This window comes from Thermobia domestica, chromosome 13 (genome assembly GCF_964235325.1).
Source record: "Thermobia domestica chromosome 13, izTheDome1.hap1.1, whole genome shotgun sequence".
In the NCBI taxonomy this organism is placed as follows: domain Eukaryota; kingdom Metazoa; phylum Arthropoda; class Insecta; order Zygentoma; family Lepismatidae; genus Thermobia; species Thermobia domestica.
In genome coordinates, this window is record NC_137466.1 from 28,841,666 (window position 1) to 28,859,681 (window position 18,016).

The window sequence follows — 18,016 nt, forward strand, 5'->3', positions numbered from 1 at the left end:
CCCTTTTATTCCTCCATGCTGCTCCAGGTTGCGATACCACATCAGTACTGTTTGGAAAAAGAAAAAAAGATATTCTTTGCATTTCTAGAAAAAAAAAATCTCTACGTCAATTCGTTTCAGTGTTCGCACATCCAGGAAAATCGCCTGGAGAAACAGCATCTGCTGGAGAGAAATTCCTACTGCAGCTGTACGGTGCTCGCACTGATGATACGCTGACACTTGTCGTTAGTTCATGTGTAAGAAATGTGTAGTAAGTCAACGCCTGTCTTCAATCTTCAACCTTGCCACGCTTTCACCGACCACAGATGCAAGTAATCTCTTGTGTATCTATCATCAAGTACAGGCATGTTAGGGAACAATTTAAATCCAAATGAACGGTGATGGAAGACTGTGAATGGCAACTTCTTCCAGTTTCGTGCCTTCAGACTTACTCCAGACTTTCTCCTTATATTACTTTCTTGTGCATGTAAAACCGCTGAATGAATGTGTTGTTCATGTCGACGTCCAGGTCTTTTATGTTCAAGTTTATGTACTTACTGTCGTAGTAAGAAATTCCAATACCTACAATGACTCTGAAACGGAAATTCAGTTGATGAACTCTGTGATGAAACAAATGTGTTCAGAGGAGCCCGACATTAAACGATTCAGGTTATCTGCTCAATAAATGGAACATTTTTAATAACTCCATTTATTTAATTGCTTTTAAACACAGTTTTGCAAAATATTTTTTGTTTAAGATAATATTCCAAAATAATCGAAATATCTGAGCGGTCTAAGTGACAGACTATTATTGATAAGGTAAGGGGTTCGAGTCCTGGCGGAGCATGAGGTGTTTGTGAACTTTTTAAATAAAATTGCTGCAAAAAGACCCAGTAAGTTACATATGGAATTTCTAGTAACTAGAAAGGCCCATAAATATCATTGTTAATAGTCCAATCTAATCTATGGATACATTTACATGAGAGTAAATATATGTTATTTACTTCATTTTTCTTTATTTTGAGACAACTTCTGACCAAGGTGTACTTAAATAATATATTTCACTTCATGATAATCTTTGATGTATTTGCTGAGAGACACTATCACTATGCACTGAGAGAGACTCTCAGATACAACAATAGATAGAAAAACACAAAATTATATATCCCGTAAACATGGCTGGCCGCCATGTTGGATTGTCTGATATATTGGATGAAGCAAGAGTGGGAGAGGCCCACTATTTTAATATATTGTTATAAACATATTTTGGAGGCTCCGAGTGCAAGGTTTCAGAAACTCAATAATTATGTCCGGGTAAACCTCCCAGCTATACTCGGTTTTAAGTGTAGTTGGCAGCCATGTTGGATTATCCACCATATTGGATGAAGCAAGCGTCGGAGAGGCGAGGACTTTTAGTGTGTTGTTATGCATACCTTAGGGAGTCTGTGTGAAAAGTTTCAGAAATTCAACAATTATGTCCAGGTTCAACTCCTAGCTATACTGGACTATAAAACGTGCGCTCAAGTTTGCTGGCTAATGGACACTTTTATTCAAGCGTTGGAACTCAAACAATATAACATGTTCCAAACAAGAAAGGAAAGTAATCTAGATTGTTATCTCTTCTCATCAGCAACAGGGCATTGTACCACTTGAACTTTTATTCTCTTCAGATCAAGATTCTTTAAGGGTCAATCCATCTGAAGTGGTCCAAATATGTCGAAAATGGTTGCTCGACCATCTCAGAAAATTTTAGAAATTGGAGTGTGATGAACCTTGTGTATAAAAAAGTCAATAACATAATTCACGTTGTCGTATGTACAAGTGTTCCTGAATGGCGGCCATCTTTGTTGTCGGTGGAGTGCCAATTTTTGCATTTGCAAGCGTTTACGAAAACTACAGTTGCTGAGGACGTACGAGTCAGATGAACACCAAACAAAAACGAATGTTTAGAGGAGAGACTGAGATATACGGAGAACATATACTCTTACTTCTAAATAAATATGCAGGGTTGCAAACCAATACATGAAGTCACTAGAAAAAGTACAGAAAATTACACATTTAGAGGGGCTGTAATATGGAATGGCATAAAGTGGGAAGTTCATAAGTTTTGTGCTGAATACTATTGCATGTAAAGAGTCTGCAGAAATATGCACACCCGTGATACTACTGGCACCATAGATTTATGGGAGTCCGAAAGTTGAAGTTTGTGATTTTGATGCTATGTTTGGGGCGTAATATCTCAGGAGGGCAAAGTGCTAAAAATTACTGCTTAGGCCACAAAGTAATTCTGCATGTGAACAAACTATTGCAAAAAAATCATGGCTGATATTACATGGAGAAAAAATAAAAATAAAACATGGATAACATGGTAAAAACGCGAAGAAAGCATGTGCGTGACGATAGTCTTAGCCCGGAAGAATTTAAATGTTTTGATATGTTTCACGCTAGATCTCAAAAACTACGCATGGTTTAGCAATTAGGTCCGCTTTTGTTTGTGTTCAGTTGTGCAAAAGCTTGCGAGTGGCCTTTGTTCCGTCTTTCTAGCTCCATGATCATTGCCACATCTATCTGATACGGGAGTTAGCTCCCCCTTGCACCCACGACACCCATCATCGAACTGAACCGCGTATTAAGACACTTAATATATCAGCAAAGTATCACTGAATTCCAATCCCAGTTACGGAAGTTAATGTGTTCATAAGATTGCTTTACACCTATCAATCCTATCCTGCTGAAAATGGCGTATTTGTGGAAAATATTTAAAATGATTGTTGTTTCCCTTCTCTTCAATAGCTTTTAGTAGCTGTAATATTACAAGATCTCGCAATTGCAGGATTTAAGGAGTGTTGCAAACTTCAGAAATGTTTATCATATCTCTGGAACGGTTTAAGATATCGAAGCTGTAAACGACAAAATAGTTTACTTATCCATTACTCCCATACAAGTAAGTAAATATGAGATTTATCTCAGCATTTTTCGAAATAAAGACTTTCAAAAAATAAAATTTTTAAGCCCTGGTAATTTCGTTACTATTCATTCGAAACAAGTCATACGATGACCATGGTATCCAACACTAAAGTACTTTCGATGTGTGTTAGCCTGTGCATCTCCGATATGCTGTATTTGCGTCAGAGGCTTCGAAATTTGGGTGTTTGTGATACTATAACATCCTTAGTTTGCAACACTGAATAGTAAAAGTGATATCTTAAGTTTACGTTTGACACGTTGATTTGAAATTTATAATAATCTTGCGTAGTGTCATTCGCAAAAATATAACTTTGTATTGGGTTGGCAACACTATTTGTTGGGTCTTTATGTTTTAATACATACATAGATATCAACCTCCTCATACTTGCTTCGTGCAAAGTTTTGCTTTTCTCACTGTTGGTTTGTCCGTTATAGCGGATGGTCAAGATAAATTGTCCACCCTGTAGACGTGGCAATGATCATGGAGCTAGAAAGGTGGAACAAAGGCCACTCGCAAGCTTTTGCACAACTGAACACAAGTAAAAGCGGGCCTAATTGCTGAACCATGAGATCTAGCATGAAAAATATCAAAACATTTAAATTTTTCCGGGCTACGATCATCGTCACGCATGTGCTTTCTTCGCGTTTTTACAATGTCCTCACTTTTTTCTCCATGTAATATCAGTCCTGATTTTTTTTTTTTTTTTTTTTAACAATAGTTTATTCACATGCAGAACTATTTTATGGCCTAAGCAGCAATTGTTAGCACTTTGCCCTCCTGAGATATTACGTCGCAAACATGGAATCAAAATCACGAACTTCAACTTTCGGACCCCCATAAATCTACGGTGCCAGTAGTATCATAGGTGTAAATATTTCTTCAGACTCTTTAAATGCAATAGTATTCAGCACAAAACTTATACCCCCCCCCCCCCACTTTATGCCATTCCAAATTACAGCTTCTAAAAGTGTATTTTTTGTACTTCTTCTAGTGACTTCATGTATTGGTTTGCAACCCTGCATATTTATTTAGAAGTAAGAGTATATGTTCTCCGTATATCTCAATCTCTCCTCTAAACATTCGTTTTTGTTTGGTGTTCGTCTGATTCGTACGTCCTCAGCAACTGTAATTTTCGTGAACGCTTGCAAATGCAAAAAATGGCACTCCACCGACAACAAAGATGGCCGCCATTCAGGAACACTTGTATAAGTTTCGTCACACTCAACTTTTTATAATTTTCAGAGATGGTCGAGCAACCATTTCTGGACCACTTCGTATGAATCGACCCTTAAGTGTTTCCTCGCTCTCTCTTTCTTTAGTAAAAAAAAACGAAAACAGACGGGAAGTAAAACGAAGTTTCCCTCACCTCACGGAATGAAATGTACCGTATGTTAGACCTCTTTTCCTGGTTTTTGTGAAGACAAAGGTTCGGTAGACGACGCATCTGACAAGTTTTCTGATTTTCTTAAAAGTCTTGTGAATAATTTCGTGCCAGCGAAGTAATGAACAAGTCAGCCAAATTTTCAGCTTGGTTTGATGATGATATTAAAAGTAGGTAGTTAAAAACTAACAAAGTGCGTGGAAGCTCTGAAAAGATTTTCCAAGTAAATATACTTATCACGCTTTCGCGAACATTAGAAGACATTCAAAATATACTCTAAGGCAAAAGTCCAAATATTACATCCGAAACTATACAAAATTTGCGACGCTTGTTGTTGTTGATAAACTCTAGAAGGAAAACAGAGCACGTTCCATCTGCGATTATTTACAAAAATAGAACTGCAGTTGGCGATGCCAGATTTGATCTTTAGTTGTTCATTTGCTTCCCCCATACCACCCACCCCGTTCCGTCTGTCAAACCTGTTTACTCAGATCTCCTTTTATGCATTACCACCACACCACATGAAGTTCTATTTTATCTTATTTTCTTACTTGTTGATAGGGAATCATCTCCAGACAATACAAGTATATACAACACTATCGTTGATTACCCCCTTCGCTGGGTTGAAATAAAAACTGCACTACTCCTTATCACATCTTCGAAAACTATGGATTCGACACTAACATCAGTCATTTTCGATCATTTGTACATATCTCCCCCTCCTCCAAGTTGTGGGGCTGAATTTGGATTTAAACGGCATCAGAAGTGTCACTGTCCATCTCAGCGACCCCGGAAACTATGGATTCCACACTAATATTGGCCATTTTCCACAACTTTTATATATCACCCCCACCTCAAGCTGCGGTGATGAATGTAAATTTAAAGGCATCGGAAGTGTCACTGTTCATCTCAGCGATCCAGATAACACGGACTCGACACTAATATCGATCAATTTCAAACATTTTTAAATATCTCCCTCCTCATTCTCTCCTAAGTTGCACCATCAAAGTAAAATGATAAAAACACTTCCAGGCCCAAACTTCATCTATGTTCAAAATTTGATCGAGATCAGTCGGGTGGTTCACGAGTTATTAAGTCACAAAATAATCACTTTAATTTTTAGGTGTTTTTCTATACTTCCCCCTCCCCTTAAGTTGTACCATTAAAGTGAAATAATAAAAACCATCCTAGGCCCAAACCTCACCTATGGGAAAAATTTGATCGAAATTTGTCTCGGGGTTCAAGAGAGTTATTAGGTTTTATTTATTTTCGAATATATATATATATATCTACATCTATCTATCTATCTATCTATCTATACATACATATATTATATATATATATCCCTCCCTTACATTGCACCGTCAAAGTGAAATGATAAAAACACACTCAACCGCGAACCTCATCTATGTTGAAAATTTGATCGAGATCGGTGGGAAGTTATAAATATAGTCACTTTCATTTTTATATATATATAGATTTATTCGAAACACACTTGCCTCTTTGGTGTGTCCATTATCGCAGTCACTAATTATACGTTTTTCCGAAGATTTTTCACTTACATGGAAGAAAGTGAATATAACCACTAAACATAAATGTAAAAATACTAAAAAAAAAAAAAAGTCTTTTCATACAGGCTAATATTTATATTGTCACTTCTATCAATCATATGCGAAAACAATATCAAAGACAGATTTTCAAACCACTCATCTTCAAATTAATTCAGTAAGTGCAACATGATTTTCATTTTGATAGCTCTTGCTTAAAAACTTGTCAGTTCTACTTTCTCAGCACTGATTCGTACATCAAATAATACCCAATTTGACGTAATATATCTAGACATGAACAAAGCATTTGATTCCGTAAATCATTCACTGCTTTTGCATAAATTAGCAAACAAGTTCATTACATGACACATTATTAAAGCTCATTGCAGGCTATCTTTTTGATAGACAATAACGTGCATTCATTTGTGGTGATACTTCCACTTCACTATAAATTGATGTTCCACAAGGTAGTGTCCTTGGTTCCTTACTTTACCTCTTATTCATAGATGGCCTTTCCCCATAATCTTCAAACCACATGTAGTAACATTTTCGTACTTGCTGACGATTGCAAACTCTTCAAAGAAATCTCTACACAGCAAAATTCCATTAATCTTCAAAATTCTCACTTCTTACAAATCGTAATAAATGTACTTCTCTTATTTCTCTCAAGAAGAATCGTATTAAACAAGACTACACTGTTGGCAATATAACTGTTCAAAATGTACGGACGCATAATGATCTTAGTGTTATCTTTGATGACAAGCATTCTTTCAGTGAATATATTGCTACTGTTACCAAACAATAAATAAAATAAAATAAAATAAAATAAAATAAAAATAAAAAAATTAAATAAAAAATAATGAATGTTAGGAATGTTGTATAGATTTACAGAAATTCACAATCTGACAGCACTAACTACTTAGGCCTTGATTTTTCCTGTAGTAGAATACTGTACTGTTCGTCTATTTGCTCTATGGCTTGTCCCACACATCTTTCTAAGTTAGACTCTGTTTTCAACATTATTTTAGTCATTATTCGTCATAGCTCCAACGCTACATAGGTCAAGTAATGAAAGTTTCATGAGAACATTGAAAACAGCATCATACACTATTCGTCACCAAATAGCAAAAGGAAAGTGAAACTGTCATTCTCTACTTCACACACTTAATTTCAGACGAATCTGTTCTATGTTCCAAAACCTAGACTTCAACAGTCCGAAGAATGCTCATATACAAGCTTCCTACAGATTTAAACAACTTCCACTTATCTCTGAAAGAAGATTCCGATCCACGTTGTGCACAATTAAATTATAAATATGATTATATAAATATATGTACTTTTTTCCTATTATTATTATTATTATTATTATTATTATTATTATTATTATTATTATTATTATTATTATTATTATTATTATTATTATTATTATTATTATTACTGCATTGCTGTTGTTACAATTTCTTGAATTCTTTTTTCCAGCTCGTTTCAGTGTAAAATGGAACACGTGCTATATCTAGAACTATACATATAGATAAATAAACAAATGAATATTAATATGGAAGTGTAGTAAATTGTCTTTTTAAAATAAAATCATCAACGATGAAGTACGATAAATAAATACGAGCGCAGAAAATCGACGTATTTTGATTCATTAAAAATTTTGGGTGAATATTAGTGTAATGACGGACTGAAAGAAATTACATTCATTTACATTAATTAATCTGATATCTACTGAAATATTTAATAGGAGGGTTACAATAGCTACATTACCACATTATAATATTTTAAGTGTATTGCCTATATAAACTCTAGTGAAACAGGTCACTACAAAATTACATTTACGGAAACACAAGCGTGTGAAATTTGTGTATTTTACAAAAGGCACAACGCTGCAAGTGTGTTATTGGGAACGAAAAGAAGAAAGGACGCATAAATGCCAATTCAGAGTAGGCGAAACCACAATGATGATGTAGTGTGAATACAGTGCTCCTTCGCCTGCATTCAAGTGTGAAGGTGTTTGTTAGAAGTATTTTATTGTTCCGCGTTCGTAATGCTCGCTTGACATTATCATGGTTGAAACATGGCATTTAAACCTTTCTTTGATGTGAGAGGGACTGACTGAATGGAGAAACGCCACATCAGGTGTGAATATTTGGAGCCATGAATATCCCGAACTGTTGTGTCACACTTATGGAATCAATTTCAAGAGACAGGTGATGTGTGCTAGCACCTTGGCAAGATTGTGCAAGGGCCACAAACGCTGAAGATGATAAACAATCAATCGTATTTTGCAGGCGTCACTCCAATTTATTCCCACGTCATCCGGCTTTACAGCTTGCTGTAGATATAGGGAGGAATATGTGAAGACCTACTAAGCCTCAGGGTTTTCTGTGCAGTCTGTGTCACCTAACTCCAGGAGAAAGAAGACGCCGTCTGCCATGCGCGCGGACTGTGTGGGTGCTGGAGCACCCACACAAATACGCGGCGCGTCCACAGAATTTTTAGTTTGATAGAAACAAAATAAATATTTCTCACTTGGTATTATCAAAAAATAATACGCAATTAAAACATTGAGATAGAAATTAAATTTTTTAACCTCCAAAACATAATTGTTTGTTTCAAACGTGTTTGTGCAAAGGCAACCAAGCAACACATTCTCCCTTCCTTGCCTACCTCTGGTCTAATCAAAGGCAGTCACCAACTTAGGAGCCGACTACGTGGGTGCTCCGGGGCTCAAGCACACATTGGAGGTACTGAAGACCCATTGAATTCTTGAGTTCGAATTAACTATGAAATTACACTTTCATACGGTGAATAACAACAAAAAGGAACTATAATGCGTGTAATCCCACGTTGAATTTTAGACAGGGATGCATAATAATTTATCAATACCTAATTTAGACTCTTCAGGTTTACGGCATATCGAGGATCGAACGATATAACATTACAACGATAATAATAATCCGCGAATATAATTTTGTATAATTATTTCTTTAAAGATGTTGTTTTATTGGTGTTTGATGTTGTTAATTTATATTTTTTTAAATGTAAAATGCTTTACATAAATTACAATACAGGGGAATAGTTTTCTATTTTCATTCAAATCATCCTCAAATGTTTTAAAGGTTTAATTGTAATCCGTTTTAATAATTTTCTGTTTCCTTATTTTGACCAATATTGCTAAACACGTTTGAAATTCACAAACAAAATGTTTACCAATTTTTTTCAATATAAAGGCTACAAAATCGTGATAAAATAAATTAAAATATATATATATATTAAAAAAATGCCTTTGCAATTTAAAAATAATTTCACCGTTCATTTTATTTCAGCTGGTCCTGATAGTGTTTCTCGTCTCTCAGGAAGAATTTGGAAACCATTGGTCTATTGGATCTCCTTTAAAAAAGACACTAGTGCCGAAGACAGAACACCCACTGAGAAATTTAGAACTGGGCACCTATGCTATCTGTAACGGTATTTTCAACATCGTGACTCCATCCAGGTTGTTCAGTGATCGCACAATTCTGTTTACAGTGAATATTCATCTAGCGTGAGCGAATACAAGGAAAGGTAATATAGTGGCTGTGATTGCTCATGTGGTGTGGCATCATGATCGATGCCCGCATAAATCTGCGCATTATTGACATTGGTTCTTTGACTCTTGAAGTGAATTGGGCAATTTCGTGAAGCTGCCATTAAGAAATGTGGAGGTGATTTAAGGAGATATGCAGTAGAACGTCGTCCTCAGAATCATGCGTTCCTACCTACAAGAACGTCCTTCTACAACAGTTAAAAGTGTCTTTGTGAGAAGTATGTAGTTAGTTGTTCGCAGGTCTCATGAATAACCTTAAGTAAGAATCACTGCTGTGAAACCTGTATTACAGTTCGCGGTTATCACATCCTTTATTAAGTGCAGCAATTTGCGCCATAGGTAGTAGTCCGCACAAGCCCACGTGTTGTGACTTCCCTATGGTTCGCTGTTTCACTTAACAGTGTTCGGAACGTGCGGCATGTACAGTATTTGCAACAACAAAACAAAACAAAGAAACAAAAAAAGCAAGCTTTGTATTTTTAATTTTGCCTTAAATTCTACAGGACGATCACAAGACCTACATTATAATATATTAACGCATAGTGAAAATTCGTTAAACTTATTTCCTTGAAATTTTTGTAAACATTTTAAAGGGCTTCCTAAAATTCTACATTTTACATGAAGAAGATTGCAGTACCTATATTATTACACTACTCATACTTAATAAATGACATCTTTCTTAGTCCAATGATCATACTGCGATCATTCTAATAATTCCACTAATACTCAGTTTGTATTCCTTGAAGTTGATTCCGATATTTCTGAAATCGGTTCTTAAAATTCACCAATGTTCCCTTATTTCAAACGGTATTGACAAAAATTTCTATTTCCTCAATTAGATTCCATAATGATGAATACTTATGGCAAATTAACTTCTGGAACGAATGTTCCAAATTTCACAATTGTCTGTTCACGATTTACCTTGCATCGTTTGATCGAGAATGTTTCACAACTTTGAAGGATAGGATACAGTGGGCAGATTCGCCGAGCTTTAGCTGCTGGTAAATACATTTTCAGTCTTTCCAAATGACGGGATATGACTAAACAGGATATACCAGTACCTCTGATGGGAGTTATCGAGATAATCACCTGGCTAGGTAGAGGACCATCGATTAAAAATTCCAATTTAGTCTAATCAAATTAAAAAAAAAAATAAAACTAAGATAGAGAGCACGTCACAATTGGCTTTTATTTATTTATTTTTTTTTTTAATTTTAGCGATAATTATTATTGGACATATGTATGTATACATATATGACGAAACACTTTTGCAATATACGGACTTATCCTCCGAAATAGTCTTGGTTGTGTTTTCACTACTTCCATCTAAAAATCTGTTAGTTTCGCCCGCTGTTTTTCATCCTTCATCTGAACCAAGTTCCTGACGGGAATAATTTATTTAATTTAATATTTGCAAATTCTTCCTTGACTGTATCAGTTTTTCCTACATGAAGGAAAGTAATTATTTATAGATTGCAGTTCCTTAAAAAATTTCAGTAGTGGAGGTTGACAAGGCTATTGCCTCTGATTTCACCTTCATACTTTATTTTATCTCGAAGCTTTTATTTATTTATTTATTTATTTAATATACAACACAACAGGCTTAATGCCCAATTATAGTGTTGTGTACATACAGTAAATGTTACATACATAGAATTCTTAATTATTTCTTTAGAAAATTTCATTTCACATATGATCGGAACTTATTTTCTGATGAACTAAATACATTATCAAGCTTGTTTATTATGTCATTATATAACGTACACAGCCTCCACATAGAAGATTTACCTTGCTTCTGACTTTCACACAATAAAATGTCCCTGTATTCTCTGTTCTGGTTTTGCAAGTGGGAATGCGCAGTGATATTTTCGAGACCAACTCCATACAATCAATCTTATTACTTAATAACTTGTATAAGAATAACAAGTCCAACACCCATCACCTTTTTTCTAAAGTTTGAAAATTAAAGTTGTTTACTAGATCATTGTAGGAAAAATATTGGAGATAAAAACTTTTTTTTTTTTTTTTTTTTTTTTTTTGTATGTAAGCATTTTCAAGAATTTAGTTTGAATGCTTCCTATTTCTTTAGAATATTTTTATTATTGGGGGTCCATATAGTAGAACAATATTTTAATTTTGATGTAACGTATGTAAAATAAAGTATTGCTAACTTTGTCTCACTGAAAAAGTCTTGTCCTATTCTGTACATTAAACCTAAGTTTCCATATGCACTGTTTGTTAAGGGCACAAAGTTATACAATTTTTTACAGTTTGTTGTTGATGATAAGAAATCAAAATCACAACCAGTTATTTCAGGAATATTGAAATCCCCTATGCACAGAATGTTGCTACCTATTGGGCAATTAGTCTCAATAAATTGACAAAATTATTCATATATTACTAGACTTGATTCGGGAGGAATGTACACTGCACAAATGAATAATTTAAAACCGTGAATTACAAGCTTAACTAGAACACATTCAAAATATAAGTCATACAAATTAACAAAATATATGTTATGATTATAGTGTGTTGCTATTATTACACCCCTTCCCTTGCATTGATTAAACAATTCGAGATTTCTATCCTGGCCGAAGACTTTGTATCTATTATCAAAGAATTCTCTATCGAAATGATTTTCAGTTAAAGAACTTTTAGTTATGTGATTATAATATCATAGTTATTTGAAAGTATATTTGTATAAAAGTCTTGAGCTTTGGAACGCAAACCAAAAGTATTTTCATAAAACACCGAAAACATACTCATTTGCTTCTGAGACTTAACTTTCTGAGAAGAGGGTTCACGCACTTTATTTTCACAGAAACCGGGCCTCAAATTACACTCACTATTTCTTGGAATTTCACCTGGTAGAGGAATGCTACTTAGATTGCTACAGGTGTTCAATTGTTTTGTTCTACTTATATGTTGCAGTTCCTGAAAACACAATACGCATTGATTTCTGGTCGGTTTCCGCTTCACTGACGCAGAGGAGGAGGATTGGTTTCTGGAATTCTGCTGTTTTTCATGTTTAATGATAGGTGCCTCGGGGGATTTACCAGTACGTTTGGGTATTTCTCGCAATGCAGTAGAGGTTACGATCTCATTTGGTATTTCACGTTCCACACCTTGCCTTTCTTCTTTTTCTAACATTTCTGAAAGTATGTATTTTCTCCCGTCAATGTATAAATAACGGTAACTTAAATAGGAAAGTTTTCCTTGATTGCGAGCTTGTGACATATAACATCGAAGATTTTTTCTTTTATCTCGCACTGCAAATGAATAATCTTGTTCTACATAGATATTTGTTCCACGCAGCTTTTTCTTATTTTGTAGAACTGTTTCCTTTTCTTTATCACTTAAGAACTTGCGCGACACTTGCCTGTAAGTTTAATGCCGGCACGGTGACATCTCTGAATGTCCTCATCTGATAAGTCCAGCTGGAAACGATCCCGTAATAAATTACGCACTTTATTTTCATGTTGCTCCAAATTTCACTTTTCGGATTTTGTTTCACCCCAGAAATAATTAGCAATGTTGCGAATACTAAACCATAGGCATACAGCACGTTTGAATTTGTGGTTGTAGGTAGCACTTTTATTTTTGTCCTTCTTATTGCCGCACTGGCGAGCAAACCTATTCTGCATCTCCAGAGGGTTATTGAGATACCCATTCCACACTTGAATGCACCACGGAGATAAAGGAAATCACATCTGACTGCTTCCGCTCACTCACTCACTCCGCTCATTTGCGTTGTGTTTGGCGCTTTTATATGACTGCTGATTCTAAAATGAACTTATGGTCATGCAATCTACACTGATTTGCAAAACTAAAAAGGAAATTAAGTTGCATATGCTGTCACTTTCAAGCGGCATAGATAGGTGAAATTTGAACCATAAATGGAATGTGGTGCTACGATATGATACAGGAAATGGCACTTTTATACACAGACAAGAGAATGAGACTCATACTGCCTCCTTGACATTTCAGAAGGAGTGAAATGATCCTTAGAAAGTTCTGTGATCACTACGGACAGCGATGCGATGCTATTCCCATGCTACTCAAAAGGTCGGTAGAGTTTTTGTGGTATGAAGTTCCATTTCTCTAGAGCGCTGTTGACTACTACTGCATGATCTTTGGTACAATCAGCGGCAAAAAACCCGCAACATGAGGATGTAAGTTAATTGTGAAACTACGCCTAACAGCACAGGGAATGAGCATAACGCCTAAGTGGGACGAATCACACCAGGTAAAACCTCGGCCTCCTCCCGTGCACACTTATTTTGGAGCAAAAGACTTCGTCATTTCACAATAAACTTATATGCTCATGTTGCAGGTTTTTTGCCACGGATTGTACATAGGGATGTACTGCAAAATATCTCTCCACAACATCCCATATGTGTTCTATGGAATTCAAGTCAGGAGAACGGGCAGGCAATTCTATTTGCTAAATATTCTCTCATTCCATGGACTCCACTATCTGCGCTGTTCGATGCAGTCGTGCATTATCACCTATAAAAATGAAGTTGGGGCCGACTGCACCCTTGAAAAGGCGCAAATGGGGAAGGAGTACAGTGTCACAATAATGTTGACCTGCGAGTACTGCGTTAGAAAATCCATAGGACATAGGCTCATGCAAATTATGCCTCCCAGACAAGTACAACTGGACCACTAAACCGATGATGTTCGACAATGTTCCTGGGTTCACTGCGAGGTCTCACTTCTCGCCAGATGAGCCTATGTCCAGAACCACTACCTAGACCTGAATCTGCTTTCATCTGAGAAGAGAGCGTGACCCCACTCCTCGATGCAGTTCTGATGTTTTTGGCACTACGTCGCAAAGGTGACGTCAATTTGCGAGTGTCAACGAAACACAACGTAATCGCCGTGGGATACAGAGACCATTCTATGCACTCAACATGCCACTGTGAAGCGTGAGATTAGGCGTCTTGCAATCCTGTTACTGTGTCTGGAACTGCGCCCGCTGTTCGACATCGGTCGCTTCTTGCCTGTTGCACAATGTAGCGGTCGTCCGCTGCTGTAATTGACTGTGAGTGACCATCACATTTCCTTCGCATAGTATTGCCTGTAGCTCGGAACACTCTTCATGCACGTGAAACAATTTGTGGGCAATACCAAACTTCTAGACCACACTTGTCACACTTCATCCTTTCTTCAGTTCCACGATGATTCTTCTCCATGTGAAATCCGAATATTGTCTTCGGGATATGTTATGAGTAACACCGTCACAATGCATCTTATCAGCTCTCTGACACACACTGTCTCGTTCCTTTCACTCAACTGCTTTGTGTTGGGGAATCAGACCTATTCGGCGCTACAGTCACAATGACGTCACGCCATGCAATGTCTTAGGTTCCTGTGTATGTATGAGAGACCTCTGGCACCATGCTGTCACGCTTTCATTCATTTCCAAAGAATATAAACTATATTTTATGTTATTTTTACCTATTTCATCCTTAAGTTCTGCGCGCTACAGTAAACAGTAAGACATATTACATATTTGCCACATAATACAGTATCACAAGTCATAAATATAGTAAGATATGTTGAAAGAAGCAATTTATTTGTGAGAAAAAAATACGAACTGGAAAAATATTTCGGATAAATTTATGTACCTTTTCCTTAGAATCGGGATATGTAATAATAATAATTAAAAAAAATGGAGGTTCCCATTTAATTGTTGAAAGTTTCTTCTGAGGATGGAGGCGCGGGAGGCTAATTTTAGCACGACTAAACTATTCCTCCAAAATATTCTATGATATTTATGACGTGTAATACACTATTAAGTGAAGAAACATATGACGTGTGTTACTGTTTGTAGATTGTATGGGCAAGTTTATTTTAAAATCAGCAATCATATATGGACTTCAAACAACTGCGCAAATGATGTGCGTGCGTGGAATGCTTGAAGACGCAAACATTTTTTTCACATTTTGTCTCACGCAATTTAGAGGAAAATCAATGAAAAATTATTAGAGGTGAATTGTTTTCTCAAAAGTATTAACTTTTGATTTCTACTCCAGATATTTTGCAGTCTCAAGTTAAAAAAATAAAAAATTTACATCCTCCTGAAACCTGATGGTCGATATATCTACCACTAGAATTTCCCGCTGGAAAGAACTGAGGTATATAATTACGATATGAGTGATGTAGTACAAATACCACTAGAAAGATATATCAATGTAGATGTACTATTATGTACCTCATTCATATCCCTATTATGTACCTCAGTTCTTTCAAAGGGGGAACTCTAGTGATCGATAATATCGACTATCAGGTCAGGTCTTAAGAGAATATATATGCCAGGAATTGCCAAAAAATTAATTTACTTCACAATTTACATTCATTAACTCTTAAAATTGTCTTAAATACTAAATTAAGTAATAGGACCATTTCTATCATGCAATAATACATTTATATTATGAATATACATACACGAACTAGTATTATATTCATAATTAAATATACATGAACGTCCGCTAGGAAGGGGGGAGGGGGCAAGGTGGGCGGTGATCCTTCTATGGAATTGAAGTGAATCAATAATTTGAATTAAGTTTCCGGATATAAGCAATATTTTCAAAATTTAATTGTGCAATGTTTTCTTTATTTATTTACGTTCCCAACTTTGTTATAAAATTACCTATTACATGATACTAGGTAGTCAACAAAATACCAAAGGATTTGTCCTTTACTGAAATATATCGTGATTACTGGGATGGCACAATATAAATTAGGCCCTGGGCCCTGTGTTTTTTTTCTCTTTCCTGAGCTGAGCCTATTTGCCTAAAAACAACAAATGTATTAAAAATATATATATATTAAAAAACAAACTAAAAAATTAAAGTCTACAAACTTTGCCTCCTCCTGCGAAAAGTCCTGTAGAAGCCCATGAATATATATCAAAATAACGTCACAGAAGTAATGTTTAATGAAATTGTAGCACAATTCTGTCCATTTAAATATTTCAACAGTGCTTTAAATACTTGTATTATGTAGAACCTGTTGCCCAACAGACGCATAAGCTATTATAATATATACGTACATTTCTTTGCCCGTTGTAAGTACACTTTGTATCCTTTCAATTCTCCCTTTACGCGGTTCCACTTAATGGAATATTTTGCGGAGCTTTCAGTATATAAAAATCCATTCCATCAAGATTTGATTTGTTCTTCCTGAATATAACCTTCCCCGTGTTCGTTACAACTTCACACTTAAAACAAGTAACTGCAGTTTTAAAGTAATATTTTATAAATGAAAGACAAAACTGAATTCTGACACAGAACGTAAGACGAAAAACTGAAACAAACTCAGTACATCAGTTGCTGATAGATATAGTTATAATTGCTACAAACCGGAATTGACTGCACTGGTCACTTTTCGTCTTTCATTTTACAATCTTCGATTTTGACGAAACACTTTTCATTTTATATGGAATACTAACCCTTTATCTTTTTCTCTTTCTCTCCCTACGTAGCAAGTAAGACACTGATACCCATATTCAATATGTCAAAAAGAAATAATTGTCTGCGTACCCATACGTGAAAAGAAAATAATTTTAAAATTTCAAGGGATCTACCAACTCATAACTCATTTGAAATTACTAGTTGAAGTTCACTAGTAAATTATTTTTATCAAAATATGCGACTGAAGGGAATTACTCAGAATACATAATTTTGAATTAACATTTCAATTACATCCAGATGAAAACAGCTATACTCTTCTAATTAATAAGTAGATTTCATAATTTTCTGAAACCTTTTCATCACTAAAACATAGATTTCGCCAAGAAAAACGAACAACTGAACTCACTCAAATAAAGTAGACCTCTTAAAAGTGTAAAGATGCTCAACTGAAAAGCATGCAATATTTTGATTCTAAACCTATCAAAGATTCTACTATGTGGCGTTAGTACAGATTTGTGAAATAATAGACCAGGCAATTAAATAATAATAATAATAATAATAATAATAATAATAATAATAATAATAATAATAATAATAATAATAATAATAATAATAATAAGAAGAAGAAGAAGAAGAAGAAGAAGAAGAAGAAGAAGAAGAGACAGTGCGAAACGAATCAATTAACGAAATAGAAAAGGTAACTCTTACCTGCACGATCAATACAACATTTCTTCTTGATTGCATTATACCGATCAATTCTGTTGTTGCTAACAATACAGAAAATAAGCTGTGGATTCTTCGCGTTTATCACTGTTTCCAAAGCTTCAATGTAAGACCCAGGCCTATCATCTGGTATCTCTTTGCTGAAAAAGAGAATCCACAAATTAATATCTCAATCTACAGATATCTTTAAGTTATAAATTAAGTCAATGCAGAAAATTACGAATTCTATACAGTAAAGCTATAAACTGAAATAAGGTTAAGTCATGTCGATATATTTTAAGCAAAAACTTTACCAGCTCTTCGGGCCAGAAAGGGCAAATAATACATTTAAAATGCTACTACAGCTAACAACAAAGGAACATATTAAAAGGGCGTTTAGAGGAGCTGATTGTGACACTGATCACT

General features: G+C 35.3%; 1 protein-coding gene across 3 annotated transcripts in view; it reads right to left on the reverse strand.

Annotated features, from left to right (window-relative positions):
• LOC145668063 (piwi-like protein Siwi) overlaps window positions 1-18,016 on the reverse strand; it is a 219,683-nt gene that overhangs the window by 54,637 nt on the left and 147,030 nt on the right. For all 3 annotated transcript variants that reach the window (XM_081735562.1, XM_081735563.1, XM_081735561.1), the window contains one exon: window positions 17,597-17,751. In XM_081735562.1, coding sequence (XP_081591688.1) covers window positions 17,597-17,751 — 155 coding nt within the window. The remainder of the gene's footprint in view (window positions 1-17,596; window positions 17,752-18,016) is intronic.